General features: G+C 41.8%; 2 protein-coding genes across 2 annotated transcripts; one reads left to right on the forward strand and one right to left on the reverse strand.

The window, feature by feature from the left end:
- Nucleotides 1-2,329: 2,329 nt before the first annotated feature.
- Nucleotides 2,330-8,795, reverse strand: SLITRK4 (SLIT and NTRK like family member 4). Its single transcript, XM_053956146.1, has one exon. It carries the CDS (start codon nucleotides 8,778-8,780, stop codon nucleotides 6,267-6,269), a length of 2,514 nt encoding a protein of 837 aa, XP_053812121.1. The 5' UTR covers nucleotides 8,781-8,795; the 3' UTR covers nucleotides 2,330-6,266.
- A 2,638-nt stretch (nucleotides 8,796-11,433) lies between these two features.
- On the forward strand, nucleotides 11,434-12,012 carry PRR27 (proline rich 27). The gene has a single exon (XM_053956100.1). It carries the CDS (start codon nucleotides 11,434-11,436, stop codon nucleotides 12,010-12,012), a length of 579 nt encoding a protein of 192 aa, XP_053812075.1.
- Nucleotides 12,013-15,881: the final 3,869 nt, after the last annotated feature.

Here is a 15,881-nt window from a genome sequence, read left to right on the forward strand (position 1 = left end):
ATCTGATGTGACTCAGAAACCATCCAGGACAGTCTCTTAGCTTGCCTTTTTTATCTGTTTTCTAGGAACTGACAAATCCCACTCTTTGGATACTGCCATCAACCCAAGCCTAGAAAAACCTTCAGCTGTAAAAGACTGGCTCACTGAAGGTTAAATGAGAGCATGGAGTGGGAGGATGCTCTGGAAGGTTATAGTGCACACACTTCCAGGAAATTAAATGAAATTAAACCAAGAAATGAAATCCTGGTGGATGAGGGAAATTTAAGAATATTCTTTGTTACTCTACTGTTACAAAATGATGACCAAACCATTTAGAGATCACTTTCTGTTTTCTGGTTAAACAAAGACCAAAGGTAAGTGAGGTATCACTTGTTACCCATCAGAAATATAGTACACTGTGTTAAGCCTTCACATACATGCATATTTCAGATTTAATAACAGCTAGGACTTTTTTTTTCTTATCTGATCTTTATTTGTGTTTTTGAGGAATTATTTATGGAATTATTATTTTGGGAATGGAAATTCAATATAACTCAGTATCTGTCTGTTACCAGTGACCAGCATTTTAAAAATAACAGATTGAAATGTATTGCTTTCAGACAATAAATTAGTTAACTCAAGTATTGCTAGTGAATACAAATAAAATCAGCAGTAAAACAAATATATTTGCAATAAACTCCCTACTTAATGAAAAACAAGAGCGGAGTAACTTTGTTCCATTACAGGGAGAAAGTAAATAGTATTGTTAAGAAAGCATTTCTATTTTATGTGAGATCTACCCCAAGTGTATGTATGAACAAGAAAATTTATATAGTTTTGTACCCATAGTACAGCTCTGGGATGCCCAGGGCTCTTGAATCACTGTAGAGTTCCACTGACATCAAACAGACACAGGACTGCACTTGGTCTGTGCTCTCCCTACAGTCGTTTGAAAATAGTAACAGCTTTACCACAGAAATCAACAGAGTATAAAGCAAGATTATACTACATTTCAAGTCAAAGATTACTTTTTTTTATTTCAATGATGGATAGATCTTGTTTTTTCTGCTTTTTTGTTCACTAGGGTAACAGCGGATTTGACTCCACTGAAGTCTGTTCAGTCGGTCTGGATTTACATTGGTAAATTTTTGAGAAGAGTTTGTCCCTGAGCAACAATATTCTTATTTTTGTTTTCCAACACAGCATCAATCGTAATACATAAGGATGAGTGAATTGAAATTGGAAATAAAGACTAATAATGACAAAACATATTAACAGAAAACTCTCAAGTTCCTCTGCATTCAGGAAAGCAGTGCACAATTATTATCAAAACATGAATAATTAATACTTGATTCTAGAGTTTTTCTTTAGAAAGAAATTATGTGGAATATTATATGTAGGCCTTTCTCAACTAGTGCTGTGGGTTTGTTCCTAATGTTACACTTCAAGTAGAAGTGAAAAAAATCTGTATCAAGTCCCGATTTTCCACTCCATATCCCATTCTGATTCACATTCACTGCCATTATAATGCATGTTAAACCCTGCACAACAGGGAATGTTTAATCTAAATGTAATTCTGTTCCTGCTCTTCTCCCTTGCCATGAAGATTTTTATGAGGCTTTGTAAACCATTTTAATAGCAAAATATAAATTTGGAAGTTAAACTACCTAAAGATGTCCTTGCAACTTTCAGTCATAAAACTAACCTAACCAAATGAAATGGTAGATGGATTGGTGGTTTTTTAGCTTTTTCTAAGGACAAATTACCTTTACTTTCCTCTGAAAAATTATTATTGAAAATTACTAATAAGAAGAGAGAAGAATCAAAGCAAATGCCCCTAACATTATGTAATTGTTCCTCTAAGCATTTCTGGGTTGAAGAACTGAGAATCCAACTGAAAACTAAATTCTGCTTGTGGTAGTAATGGGAAAAAAAAAATCACTGACTTTAGAGGGATTATTTGCATAACAGGGTAAAAGAATATTTTGTTGGACAATAGAAGATGAGAAAAACTTTCTAAAATAGAAGAAATTGTTGTTGAGGTGGTTAGAAAACATTACTGCATAACTGCTTTACAGATTCTCTCTCATCCATATACAAATAATCCAAAAGAGAATATCACAGGCACTTAACAAAGTCTAGTTTCAGAAATACAATAGTACCAAACAATTTTATTAATATTTCATACAAATTTTGAAGTCAACACTGACTAGTATTTTGATGTTCATGAAGGCGAACAAAATTAATAAACAATTGGTTTCTGTGTTTTACATTGGACAGGATGTCATAAGTAACTGCCTTAATTATAAACTAACCTAAAATAGTAATGATCAAAACAGGGTAAAGCCAATACATTTTGTTTTCTTTACTTTATTTCAAAATAGAGTGATTATGAGTACATTTTTGTTATATTTCCTTCCTAACTCTTTGGATGCAACCAAAAAAAAAAAAAGTCTCACTGTGCTCATTTCATACAATATCAACATACAAATCATGCAAAAGATATTATAGATATTATACCACCATCAAGTTCTGGATGTTTTTTCTTGATTCTGAAACATTTGTTAACATTATTCACAAGGCCATGCCTTTATAATTTTTATCATCATTATGGCTTAAAAAAAAAGCATTTAAAAATATATTTATACTAGATTGTTGCATCATTGTCAATCTTGAACACTAAATGAAAAACATAAATCACCTCTTCTTGTGACCGCGGTATTTGCTTTCTGATAAAATTGCACAATTTTTTTTCTTTTTCAAGGAAACCAGTACACTTTATTGATTTCATTTTAAAATGGAAACTTCTTTATAATACAATGGAGACAACAGATTATGCCAACACCTTCACTGATTTAGTTTATGTCCATGGGTCTTAACATCCATTTTACAAGCATGGCCACTCAAACCAATATAAGGAACAGACAGACCCATTAAGCCACACCCGAGTCACCTTCTCAGAAAGACTGACCAGAGATTTGAATGGATGCCACAGCAAAACTTCTGTGCAGACACATACACCGTTTCAAAACATGGAGAAAATAAACTGACACTAAGGTTGCCATTCAAAGTAACAATTTCACAGAAAAATAGTGTTTTGCCGGCTTCTGCATTCTTCACTCACACTATTATGCCTATATATTGCACCGTACATTGTAAAACACGTAGGGACAATTTCTACAGGAAGGTCCAGATTGTGCAACCTTTACTGATGCTGGTGAACCTACACTCAACTGCATAACCCCAGACGAGTCACTAGGCTCTATGGATTATATACAATGGTTCTGAGCTGGCTTGTTTCAAAGTCAATGACAAAACTCTAGCAAAGGCCAACTCTTGGGCAGGTATCTATTATCTCATGAATAATACCTCTGCACATGATTTAGTTTGAGGTGAAATGCTTTACTGGAACTGGGGCCTCAGTGATCAGAAAACTCTGACCCAGTGTAATGGTACAGCATAATGGTTCAGTTCCTTAGATCAGCAAACAGAAGACACCACTCCAAAAACCAAAAAAACTCAAACAAATTAAAAAAACCCAAACCAAACCAAAACAAAAACCCAGAAAGAACAACCCCAGAAAACCTTACAACACAAAATGAAACAGAAAAACCCTCATTTTTTTTTTTTAGCTTACGAAGGTATGGTCATTTATCTCTGTTCTTTTGACTCAGGACAACACAAGTCATCAGCACATCAGTTTTACCATCACTTAGAAGTATTTCCTTACTTGCAATTTGTAATATTTTTAGCACATTGCTCTCAGGAGGATCGTACAGGACATGCCAGCGACAATGCACTGAGTGTGTCAGACACCTTCTGCTTTGGCAAACCCCAGTGAACTTGGACCCATCCTCGAAGCCACACAGCTCTGTGCAGAGCAGACCAGGGACCTGTCACCCTCAGCTGACTGAAGGAGCCAGCAGAGTCCACCTGGCCAGTGCATCATGGACACTCCTTAATCCACAGATGATAAATAAACTCACACGCTCTCATCCAAACCTTAACCATGCCCTGCATCATTGGTTAATCAGGAGCTTTTTTTGCCAGAACTGCATGTGTACGCAGTATCCATGTCCTCAAAATCCCCATGACATTCTGAATTAAGTTAATTATTGTGCATGGATAGATGCAGCTTTTTGAAAGAAACTCAGCCATTTATCTCTTGCAATTTTATTATCTGAAGTCATGTATATACTATGCAGTATGGAGAAAAATAATAAAACCACCCTCCTTCTAAGCCAAAAGAGCATAAACAAATGTCTGAAAGTAGGGAAACATTTTGTTTGCTTTCTCTTAAATAAAGAAGCAGTGCTTTTTTTTTTTTTTTTTTTTTTTTTTGGTCTATTTTGATAAAAATATACTGCAGGCTGTTTGCCAAGTATCATTCCAGAATAAAAAATCCAACTCAGTGTCACAAAGCTCTGAAATTAGAGGTTTATATTGGAAATAGCTGACACAGCCTTCTCCACAGTATTATTATTGAGTTTTGCTCTAATTTTAGCTAGCTTCAAATTCATGAAAAATGTTCACGTTTATATCCTACTAACTTAATTGACTAATGTATTGATTGTAAAAGGTTAGGAGGGCTAAAGGTTCTGAAAGCAAAGGAGATAAAGAAGGTCTCATTGAGTCAAAGAAATTTTGTTAATCTCATCATAAAGATTGGCTGTAGGATGCTTTACCAATATATCTCCATTCTCATGTCAAAGTACCATCTATCAGTGACATACAATGGGGATTTTCCATTCTCCTAACTTTTCCCCTGGCTGTTCAGATTCAGCTTTCACAAAGGCAAGCTTCTACTCTCTAGTTATGAGCTACACAGTCCTCTGAACTGAGACCACTATATCCATTTTGCAGCGTGGTTTTGAACAGATTTGCCATATTGTTCACTGTTCTGATCAGGTTTTGCTGACTAAAAGCAGCCAGAGAGATAAGAACAGAGAACTTCTGCATGTACAATAAAAATATTCCACTTAGCATGAATTCCTGTAAATGCTTCTGAAAAGTATTCAGATTAAGCTGTAGAGACCTGAAAAGCAAGAAAACTGATGGCAAGTAACAGCCTGGGACACAATACTAAAAAACTAAACAATCTATTTTAAAATGCACCATTGGTAACAGATCTGAAGTAAGGTAATATGCTAATCTCACAAGAATAGTACATAACAATTTTATTATTATTATCATTATCATTATTATTATTATTATTATATCTGATCACTTAATTCTGGATGATGCTATACATTACATCCCCGGTTGCTGTTTGGTATATTGTTCTGGTTTTATTTATACTGAATGATTAATGCATTGTGATCAGGAAAACAAGTCAGGCATATTAAATACATATTAAGGAGTACACATTTTTTCCTATGTAGTATACAAAGTATTTCATAAATATGAATTATATTACAAAAATAATTTCTGCTACGCTCACACAGTAAGCACTTTGACAATTTTGAACAACCTCTTGGGGTTGCAAGAGTTTCACGTAACTGAGAAGGAACTCAAGTTATAATTGGAGATGAGTCTTAGAACAGATTCTGCATAAGTATCAAATATTTTCTTCAGATGTCACAAATACTGCAGAAGTCAGGTTGAATTATTTTCTTTCTTTCTTTTTTTTTTTTTAATTTTCTGTATAGACATGTATGCTTCAAGTGGTCAGATTTATTTCATAGGTATGTAATGCATGGTATATTTTAAACACAATTTAACATTATAATTCCAGTGGTTTCAAGATGCAGCCCATAAATGTAACCAATTTACACATACTATTGAATGTTCTCTCTTTGCATGCTTGTTACTTTCCAGATAAACTTTAAACAGTGCCATTAGGACACCACAAATCAAAGGATTACTCCAGTTCCACCAACTTAAATCCACGTGCAGGATGAAGGACCCAGCTGGAGTACAAATATCACTACCAGGTTTCTTGTGTTTGTTGTAACAAATCACAAGGAGACGATGGTTTGCATTTGAGATACAAAACATATATGCCTCTTGAGGTTAAATTCAGTGTAACGTGTATAAAGCATCCCTTTGGCAATAGAGTTTGCAGTATCCCTACAGGATTCCACAGGGCATGAGCTTTATGGAGTAAAATCTATAAAGGAAATTCTCCTCTACTTGACAAATCATACACAGTTACAGTTAATCAGACACCCTTGGATACACCTGCCTCTATGCCTATCAATATAATATAGTATTTGGAAGTTAAAAGTCAACAAAAGGCACTTTCATCATTAAATAAATGTCCTCTGTAGGCAATAAGATTGTATGACCTATATTTTATTCAAAGCTGTTTGTTCTTCAAGGACTTGTAGGTAGTCAGGTGAACCTTGAAGTTTAGCTTTTAGTTCAAAATATTCACTTTTTCTTTGTTCTACTACAATTTTACTATGATTACCACCTATTAGAGATTTCTTGGCTTTTTTGTCTTGCAGTTTCTCTGGGTAACGTATTTCAAAGCCACTGACCCCTATGCTGTTGTATTCCTTTTTACTTTCAAGAAAATTTTGAATAAATACATTGGAATCCCTTCCAGGGAATAACTCATCCAGTTCATCGATTGTGCTAAGTCTTTTTCTGGTATCCACATGCAATAAATCTTTCTCCTTGTCATTCATATTTCTCAGAATGACTTTTTGCCCTGGTGGGTCAGCAAACGTGAAGCCTGTTTCAGATTCTTTCAAGCCACAGGTATGACTTTTGCTCATCTGCTCAATGGTTTGAGGAATGAAGGCCTCTGCACCCAGTCCATCTTTTTTGTTTGACTTGTGATCGTGCTTTCTTAGCTGCAGTTGCATAGAACTGCACTCTTGGTTTCCAATCCCTTCATGCTTTATGGTTGGTTTTTTGTTGCGCCGAAGCACAAAAACAAGAAGACAAAAAGCAACAAACACTGTTAAAATCAGCACAACCAATATGCTTAGGATTAGGATGGACAATGGAACTGGGCCACCAGGAGGACTCCGGACTGGTCCCGGTGGTGTTGTAAAAATAACAGCAGGCATGGGACTAGTGAATAGAGCAGATGGCTTGTTTAAAAGTTTAGGACAGAGAATCTCATTTTTCAGAGACTTAAGTTCTATGTTAGCAAACTGCACAGGTGTCTCACATTTCAATTCCTTCACCACAATACCATCATTTAGCTTTTCAAGCCACAGTTTTAAAGCAACTAAATCACAAGTGCAGTCCCATGGATTACCTTCCAAATCTATTTGTGTAAGAGATTTTAGCTGATCAAGAACACCACTTACAGGTAAATACATGAAGTGATTGTTCCTCAGATTCAGTCTAGCAAGTGGTGCACCAGCAAAAATATAAGCTGGCAAACTTCGCAGAAGATTGTTGTTCAGGTAGAGCAACTGTAAATTTGGCATTAAGTCAAAGGTGCCTGCTAGGATTTCTTTGATAACATTGTATTCCAAATACAGATATTGCAAATTGTGGAGGCCAGCAAACATTTCTGGGCTCAGACGCTCTATCTGATTGCCATTGAGGTACAATCTTCGTAAGTTTGTAAGGTTGCGGAAAACATCTCCTTTGATCACTGAAATCCGATTGCTGCCTAAATGTAGCAAATCCAGCCCCTCAAACTCAGCGAAATCTGTAGTATCCACATCCTTAATATAATTGCCATTTACATGCAGTTTCTTGGCATTTAAAGGTTTTGGTATGAGTTCAGCCATTGATTCTATATTTCTTTCTTGGCAATTTACGCTTAATCCCAAGTCTGAAGGATGAGTTTTGCAAACACAAGGAACCGGACAAGGAGTTAAAGGAGGCACCCTGGTCTGATAAGATACGATCTGACTGAGATTGCGACTGGACAGTGCTTTGCCTGCTACTATCCCCGAGATCTTCGAAGGATTTGTAGTTTTTGGTGGCTTTGTGACTAATCTGTGCACTGATGTTTGAGTGGTGTGGCTGTTGGGTGTGCTGTAACCGGGCTCCAGCTGCGAGGGAGGCAGGATGCGCACGTCAAAATCACTCCCTGTCCCCATGGAGCACAGCTCCTGCTTATTGGTTTCTTTCAGCAGCCTTCCATACAAGTCACTGGGTGTTTCACAGATAGCCTCTCCAATGTAGATGTTATAGGGCATGTTCTCCAGCCATGCTTTCAAAGGCAACAAATCACAAGTACAATTCCAGGGGTTGTCTTCCAGCTGTAACTCAACAATTCGCCCAATGTGTTCCAGAACTCCAATGTATGGTAGCTTCTGTATTCGATTCCCCCGTATATCCAGATGGGTTAGAGAAGCAAATCGAAAAATATTATCGGGAAGGAATGAAATCAGATTGTCATTAAGTATCAGGACTTTCAGCTTGTGAAGCTTATTGAAGGCTCCCCGTTCAATAAACTTGATTAAATTGTAGTCAGCTTGGAGATACTCCAAGTTCTCTATGCCAAGGAAAGTGTCAGCCCGGAGAATCTTTAATTCGTTGTTGTTCAAGTGCAACTGTTTTAATGCACTAAGACCCATAAAGGCCCCTCCCTCAATGTTCTGTAACTTATTATTACCCAGTTGCAAGGACACTGCATGTGTAAAATTAAGAAAGGAATTTGGATATAGAATAATTAGCAGGTTGTTTTGAAAGTTGAGGTGGTAAAAATTAGACCATGGTGGTTTAAGCTGATTTGGTCTGTAGACTGCAACCTTCTCACAGTTGACATAGAGTACATTCTCAACTGACACACAGGAGCAAACATTGCAAATTTCCACAGATATATCAGCATCTGCAGTTGTAGAAGAAACTGGAGATGACAGAACCAGAAAGAGCCACAGAATCATCTTCTTATGATCAGCAAGCAACCTTAGGCTCCTGAACAAAGATAAAGAATCTAAAGAAGAAAGAAGGAAAGAAAAAGAAAACATTTTTCAGTTGACATTGTTCCAAAACGTCACTTGGGTTAGAAATTTAAGTGTATACCACTGAGCTACTGTACCTGCCAAGTATTATAGATAAACTACAAAACCTGAATTTAAAAAAATATGAAAGACTTTAACAACCAAACAAATGCATGGGAGCTGGGATGATTTCAAACACGGAATGTAAATTTCTTTAGAGAAACACAAATAACTCTCAGGTCTGTCAAATGCATTTCTCTGTCTTGTACATGCCAAGCATGCATAAATAATAAAGTAAAATAACCAAAGGAAATTCTAATTTTATGCATATTTACTCCCCTCAATTGTGCACTGCTCATATGTTGCTGTGCATTTCAGGGATATTAAACACAAATGTTGATGTTATGCATACCCAAATATCTGGGATGGGATAGCACAATATAGAAAGGATGGAGATGCTGATACAAAAAGCAATGCCAATGCTCAGTATAAGTTTCTAAAGCAGCAATACATACAGATATATCACTGTGATAGCGATATTCACTCAAGGGCTACATAAGCATACACACACATTGTTTCTGTCACTTCTGATACCTAGTTTAAATAAGTCAGTGGTAAACTGACTGCAGAAATACAACTATTCACAAAACGAGATCAGCTCTGGGTGACCAATGGGAGCACACAGACATGGAAGAAGCATGCAAAAGCATACAGCCCCATCCCCAGGAATAGCCATACACTGAGTTGCAGGGAAAAACAAAGTCACAATTTGCCAGCGTGACACTATTGAAATCTGAGAACTATTTTTTTTCCCTAAAACATTATGTAATTTGCTCCTATTCCTGCATTGATAAGAACCCTTTGTATATAGTCTGGCCAGATGAACTGCCATTTTTTACGCAGAAGAACTCGAGCCACAACATTTCCTCTGAGTTGTAAGGGAGGGTTTCTTTCCCCCTTTTTTAACAAATCAGTCAATAATCAATACATTGCACACACACAAACATACACACATACCATCTTCCCATTACCCCCATTTCCCAACTTGTCCCTTTCATTTCCTGCTGTAGGAAGCCACTGAGTTGGCAGGAGAGAGCCAGAATGAAAAGTGGAGAAAGCAGGAGCCAGCTGGAGGGAGGAGAACCGGGCTGGAGGGAGACACAAGGGGAGGATGTGCCGGGGGTCCTGGAAGGGAGAGGACAGAAGGGATGAGGAAAGACCGCAGGACAGAAGGACAAGAAGAAGAGGAAAAGCACAGAGGAGAGAAGGAAGAATGAGAGGAACGGATGGCCGAATGGGTCAAGGAGGCCGCTTATCGGGAGAAGGGGGAAGCGGAGCAGCGGCTGCCGATGCCTGCAGGCTCCCGACCCCGGCCGCGGCGAGCGCGCCCCCAGGGGCGGACCGGTGCCCTGCTCCCCCGCCGCTTCGTCTCCCTCCCCCTGGCAGGCTCCGTCCTCTCCTATCCCTGCCTCGCCCACGCTCGAGTCCCCTCTTCTTCCTCAGCCCCGGGGCCCCGGCCGGTGCCGAGCGGGCAGGCTGCGGGTGCGGCTCGGGGCTGGCGGCGTGACGGTGAGCCCGGCCAGCAGTGCCGACACTACCGCAATTTTTTGCCGCATCCGGCTCGGCTGGTGCTGGCTCCCCTCTGCCGTGGGCGCCCCGTGGCCCTCTGGCTCCCGGCGGGGGAGGGCGGCAGGGGCACGGGCACGCTCGCAGGGCGCGCACATCCCGGCCGGGAGCGGGCAGAGCGCGGCTGAGCAGCCCCGCATCCCCTCCGCCGTCCCTTCGCAACAAGGCACGACCGTGCTCCCCGCCGCTGAACGCACCAGCTCCCCCCCGCCCTCCCCCGCCGCCCCGGTACCTTTGCAAAGTCCAGCCCGCAGCAGATCCACACACCCCCTTCCCCAGTCCCTCTGCGCAGATCCTGTCCCCCCCCGTCCCTCCCACACCTCCACCGGCTTCTCCGGGCCGCCCGGCCCCGGTCCCTCCGCTCGCCCGCTCTCCCGGGAAGGATGGGAGAGGGCAGCGCTGCGCCTGGTGCCGCTGGCCAAGGCTCCGGGAGGCGGCCGGCTGCGGGGAGAGGCGAGCGCGATGGCAGAGAGGCTCCGGCAGGAAGCCACTGTCGCCTCGTCGTGTGCATCCCCGCCTCCCCGCACCCTATCCCTCGCCGTCTTTAAAACAGCACCGGTAATTATTATAGCAATGAAAACAAAACCTTCGGAATAATTAAAAGAAATTAAAACGCCACCGTACGGGCGGCCCCGCCGTGCCCCCACCCCAGCCCGCACTCACACGCCCGGCGGGCGCCCGCCGCCCTCGGTGATGCTCCCGGCAGCTCCGCGGCCAGCCCGGCACCGTCCCTACCTCGGCGGCCGGGGTCGCCGCGGCTCCGCTCGGCTGCGTTCCGCCGCTCTCCCCGCGAGGTCTGGGCTCCGGCGGCTCCGCGCACGCAGCGGGCGACGGGGGCAGCTGGGCGCTCGCCGGGGCGAGCACCCCCGGCCGCGCGCAGCGAGGGCAAGCCCGGCGCTGCGGAACCCCGCGGGCTCCGCCGCATGCAGCAGCCGCCCGGCTGAGCCCTGCCCCGCGGTCCCCCGCACACATGCGGGGAAAGGATCCCTCTGCACACGGGCACCCGCTCCCATCGCACTGCTCTCGCCCACCCCCTGCACGCAGCGAGCCCCCTCCCCTCCGCCACACGCACACCCGCACACCCGCACACACACACACATGCACGCACGCACCGAGCGCCCGGCGGGGAGGGAGACGCCGCTCCGGGGGAGCAATCCCGGCGCATCGCCACGGCCGGAGCCTCTCCCGCAGCCCGGAGGCGCCGTGCCGCCGGTACCTTTCCCGGGGAGCCGTCGCGCTGCGCACCCCCCGGAGCCCAGGCGGGGCGTGCGGGGCGGGAGGAGCCCCCCGGGGCGGCGGGAGCGGCGGGGCCGCTCCTGGAGCCGCGGGGCTGCCATGGGCGGGCGAGGCAGCCACAAGTGCAGCCCGCGGCCGGGACGGGGCCAGCGCGGCCCCCGCGCCCGAGGAGCCGCAGGGCAGCGCGGCTGCGACAGCCGAACGGGGGAAGGAGAGAGAAGGCAAGAAAGGACTCCCCCCTCTCTTTTCTGGTGATCTCCCCTCCCGGCTTGAAACAAAAGTAGAGGTGGAAACTGAGTGGGCAGGACGGTAACATTTGCTGCATTTAATGTGAATTGCAATTATGGTGAGAAATCGCTGCGAGGAGACATACCCGACCCGTTCTTACGACAACGCAGCTATTAGTCTATCTCATTCTTTGTGGTTAGGTGAAATTCCTTCTCTGCGTAGGTAACAGCTGCAGTCTGATGGAAAAAATCCTCAAATGTTATGCACTGGTGCTAAACAGACTCTGCTAATTAACAACTCCTATTGACTCTGCCGTTCATAATACACTTTAAAATGGTAATGAATACCCTCAAACAAGGTGACATCGCATTCCGAAGCAGAAGAGTCAGTTAACCAAATGAAATCTTGCAAGGGGAGTTCAACTGCTTGTCCTTTACCACGAATAGCTAACGTGATCCAGTTAGAAAACTGTTTATGTGCTGTACGCATATCGGTTGTGAGTGCTAGTTCTGGGCAATAAACGCCAGGGAATGGAAAACAGCAACTGCTTTCTTCATTTACTGAAATGAAATAAATAGCTTGCTCCAAAGGCTGGCTGCATCTAATTGAAATAATTGCAGAATGTTATTTTGCATTATGTGGTTAGACTGATACCTGAAAACAAATGCAGCTGAGACATCAATAATTTGCATATCACAACAGAACTGAAAGCGATCTGTGATTAATATTCAGCCAATTAAAAACTGAAGTCTTTAAAGTGTAAACTCTCTTAATTATTGAGCCATTAACAAAGTACTGTTCACATAAAAGGGGGTGTGTGTATATAAAGGGCCCAGTTTAGAAGGATTTGCATATAGTTTAAGCTGAATTTTTCAAACACTTTTTAAATAAACTAATGAATTAGAGAGCAAAGGTCTAGAATAAAATTCATTTAGGAAGATAGCTGGTTTATAACTATTTTAGCAGCAGGCACAGAAATGCAGGTGTAAAGATCAAGATGCCAGTTTTGTTTAATCAGCAACCTTATCTGGATGTTAAACTAATTCCTTGCTTATTTAGTAGGTGAAAGAACATATTGGCAGTTTCAAAGAGATCACTGCTCCCACCACATTCAAACAACTACTCAGAGACTGAATTAAACATCAAACAAGAAGCATAATAAAATATTGCATTTTAACCAAGTAAACTGTGAAATAAGTATTTGAGAACTGAAATTACACTCTAAGTAAATAATTCTTGATGCTTCTGTTATAAGTGGCTATTACCATTGATGTATGTTTAATGTAGAACTTATCTGAGAAGGAAACTTAGTTATGCAGCACAATTTCACTATTAGGGTTTCAGTATGTCATATATTTCTCTTTCTAATTTACAGTCACTAAAAATAGCTTCTTTTCCAAATCTTAAGTGATTTCTAAGCTACTTGCCCTAGCCTACATCATGTCAAACTCACTTATATTTAGGCTTACATATCAGGACCACAATCCAAAGCAAATGGAGGGGAATTTAAAGTATAACATAAGCACAAGCTAAGGTCAAGACTGGGATCCAAGATTATGATGTGCTTCAGAAATAAAACACTTTAAAGGGTTACATACTAGAATCACTTGGTTGCACTAATTTTCTGAGATCCAGCTTGAAGTTCTATCAGGAGACATTTTCTGTATAGGCTGATGGCAGATAGTAATTGGAAGACAGCAGAACCAGACAGGGCAAGTTGGAATACCTGGCCTGGTTCCCTGAAGTTTACAAGATTACTTCAGGCTACACACTATGCCCATTTAATGTCATCTCTAACCTTTTCTTAAATTTCCTACTGTGATGGAGCCTCATTCATCTCCTTTGATTTTTTACCCCTGTCTGTTGTTTGCCACAGCAGCATGTATTTTTTACTTCTTCAGCTTAGCAAAAGGAGAGCAAAAGCTAACAGGCAGACAGATTCATAACAGGATTTAATGCAGAGAGAAGTAGCTGAGGAAAAGGTAGAAATGTGACATATACTACTTCTCACCCAAACAACCATACTCAGGGTAGCATTCAGTATCGTATCAACAATTAGCTTTTTGATAATACCTAAGTAGAAGGTCTTGGGAGATGAAGGCACTTTTTCACTCCTGACTACTGGCATTCATCATTAAATCTGCTCAGAAATTACAAAGCCTGTTTATATTTTGTTTCCTTTCACATTTTTGTGAGATCTTCAAGCAACACTTTTCTTTTAAACACACAGACATGCTTGGTCACCTACCTCTCCCAATTTAATTCTGGGCTGATGCAGGAACTTGAGACTGAAACTGAGCTTTATGTGTGTTCAAAGTCTGTCAGGAGAAAAAGCTTCCTGTAACAGAGTTATCAAAATGCAGAGGCCAGTTGAGATGCTGAGTCTACTGCTCACAGCAGGAAACCTTGGAGAACATTTTCCTCAAGCCGCTTGGCACACATGCAAATGGGGCTGCAGCTGAAGGCGAGGACAGTTGTTCGCAATAACTTGCTTTGTTTTCTCATCCACAGTAATTTTCTGAGTGAGAAATGAGCTGACAGGAAACAGGAGCTAAACATCCTACTCATTTCTGAGCACTTACAAGTACAATTTAAGATGCAGTACCTGAAATCAGGCTGTATGTGTGCACATAAGTGGCAGAGAAGAGGTGTCTTCCATACATTTGCCATCATCCTACCCTTATTTTACCTATGGATTTGTGTACATCCTAAACACTTTCTTCACAGGCACTGCGTTACACTTTTCTGCTCTCTCTCCGGTTTGTGTGTTATCCTGAAAATCAAATAAGGATTAGTCCTCAGCAGTGAGAACTAACCAAAGATGCCTATGACACACACACCCCTGGCTCTTGAAATCAGAAGGCCAAGACAAGAAATTGCAATTGCCGTGAGCAGCAGAGGAACACTCTTTTCTTGGTCACGTGCCAACATCTCTACTGGCCAGCAGTGAGAAAGCCTTGTGTATCCAGAAGGCAAAAACACACCTGGGAGAGAAGCAGTGTGCTCACATACGTATGTGGGTTGTTCTGTTTGAAAAGATTCATACCAGGAATAGAATTTCTCATAAGAGATCTCCAGAAATTAATGCAAATCCATTTGGATCAGACTCTAATTTTATGTTAACACTACATATTACACCTTCCTTTTCCCAAAGAATGGTAAAAATAGCCCAAGAGTTAATATTTTGGCCCTTCACACAGTGCCCAGGTAAAGAATAAACTGTTTTGTTTGAACATGTGGGAAGCTGGTTAACAATTCTTTGAATAGGAAAGCAAGGGTTTGTATGGGTTCTGTCTGTTGCTGGGGTTTCTGTGGTTAAGCAATTTCAGTTTAACAGGTCTAGAACAAATTTCTGCTTTCATATATATCAGCAACAGTCATACTCAGCAAACAACATCCAACACAGCAGAATACAGATATGACTGTGCAGTCTTCTAATAAGGCTTCAACTAATAGGTCATAGCCTTTTGAGGAGGAGAGAAATCCCCAAAATCAAACAATAACTCCACTCAATGTCCACATCTTGTCTATATTTTGCCAGACTGTCTGTCAAAAGTGGGGGAGGAAGAACATCCTTGAAAACTCTGTATGTACTGGAGTGAGTCCCAGCATGTACATCATTTTAAAGACACAGTGTGATAGGAAACAGTGCGAGTCTGCAGTAGACCCAAGTCAGAAGCACTGTGAGAGAGCACTGTGCTAAATGAAGTGGAAGAAACTGTCAGATATATGTCTCTGCCTGTCTCTATATTATTACCACCTCACTTCCTCCATTTTATCCAGGACCCCTCCTCAATATGCAACAAGTAACCCCATCACCTGCATCCAGGAAACCTGAGGAGTCACTGCAATGCCTTCCACAGGGATTGCTGGGGGGTTTTAATTCCATCATTTGCTGTTCATTTGCAATGCTTGATCAAGATGCTGGTAGTGGGTTTTCTCACCAGTTCTCTT

The sequence above is a fragment of the Vidua chalybeata genome, chromosome 14 (assembly GCF_026979565.1).
Source record: "Vidua chalybeata isolate OUT-0048 chromosome 14, bVidCha1 merged haplotype, whole genome shotgun sequence".
Taxonomy (NCBI): Eukaryota; Metazoa; Chordata; class Aves; order Passeriformes; family Viduidae; genus Vidua; species Vidua chalybeata.

What these genes read in the sequence shown, in the direction of transcription:
- SLITRK4 (XM_053956146.1), bottom strand. Translation starts at nt 8,780, where the DNA reads ATGATTCTGTGGCTCTTTCTGGTTCTGTCATCTCCAGTTTCTTCTACA.
- PRR27 (XM_053956100.1), top strand. Translation starts at nt 11,434, where the DNA reads ATGCGGGGAAAGGATCCCTCTGCACACGGGCACCCGCTCCCATCGCAC.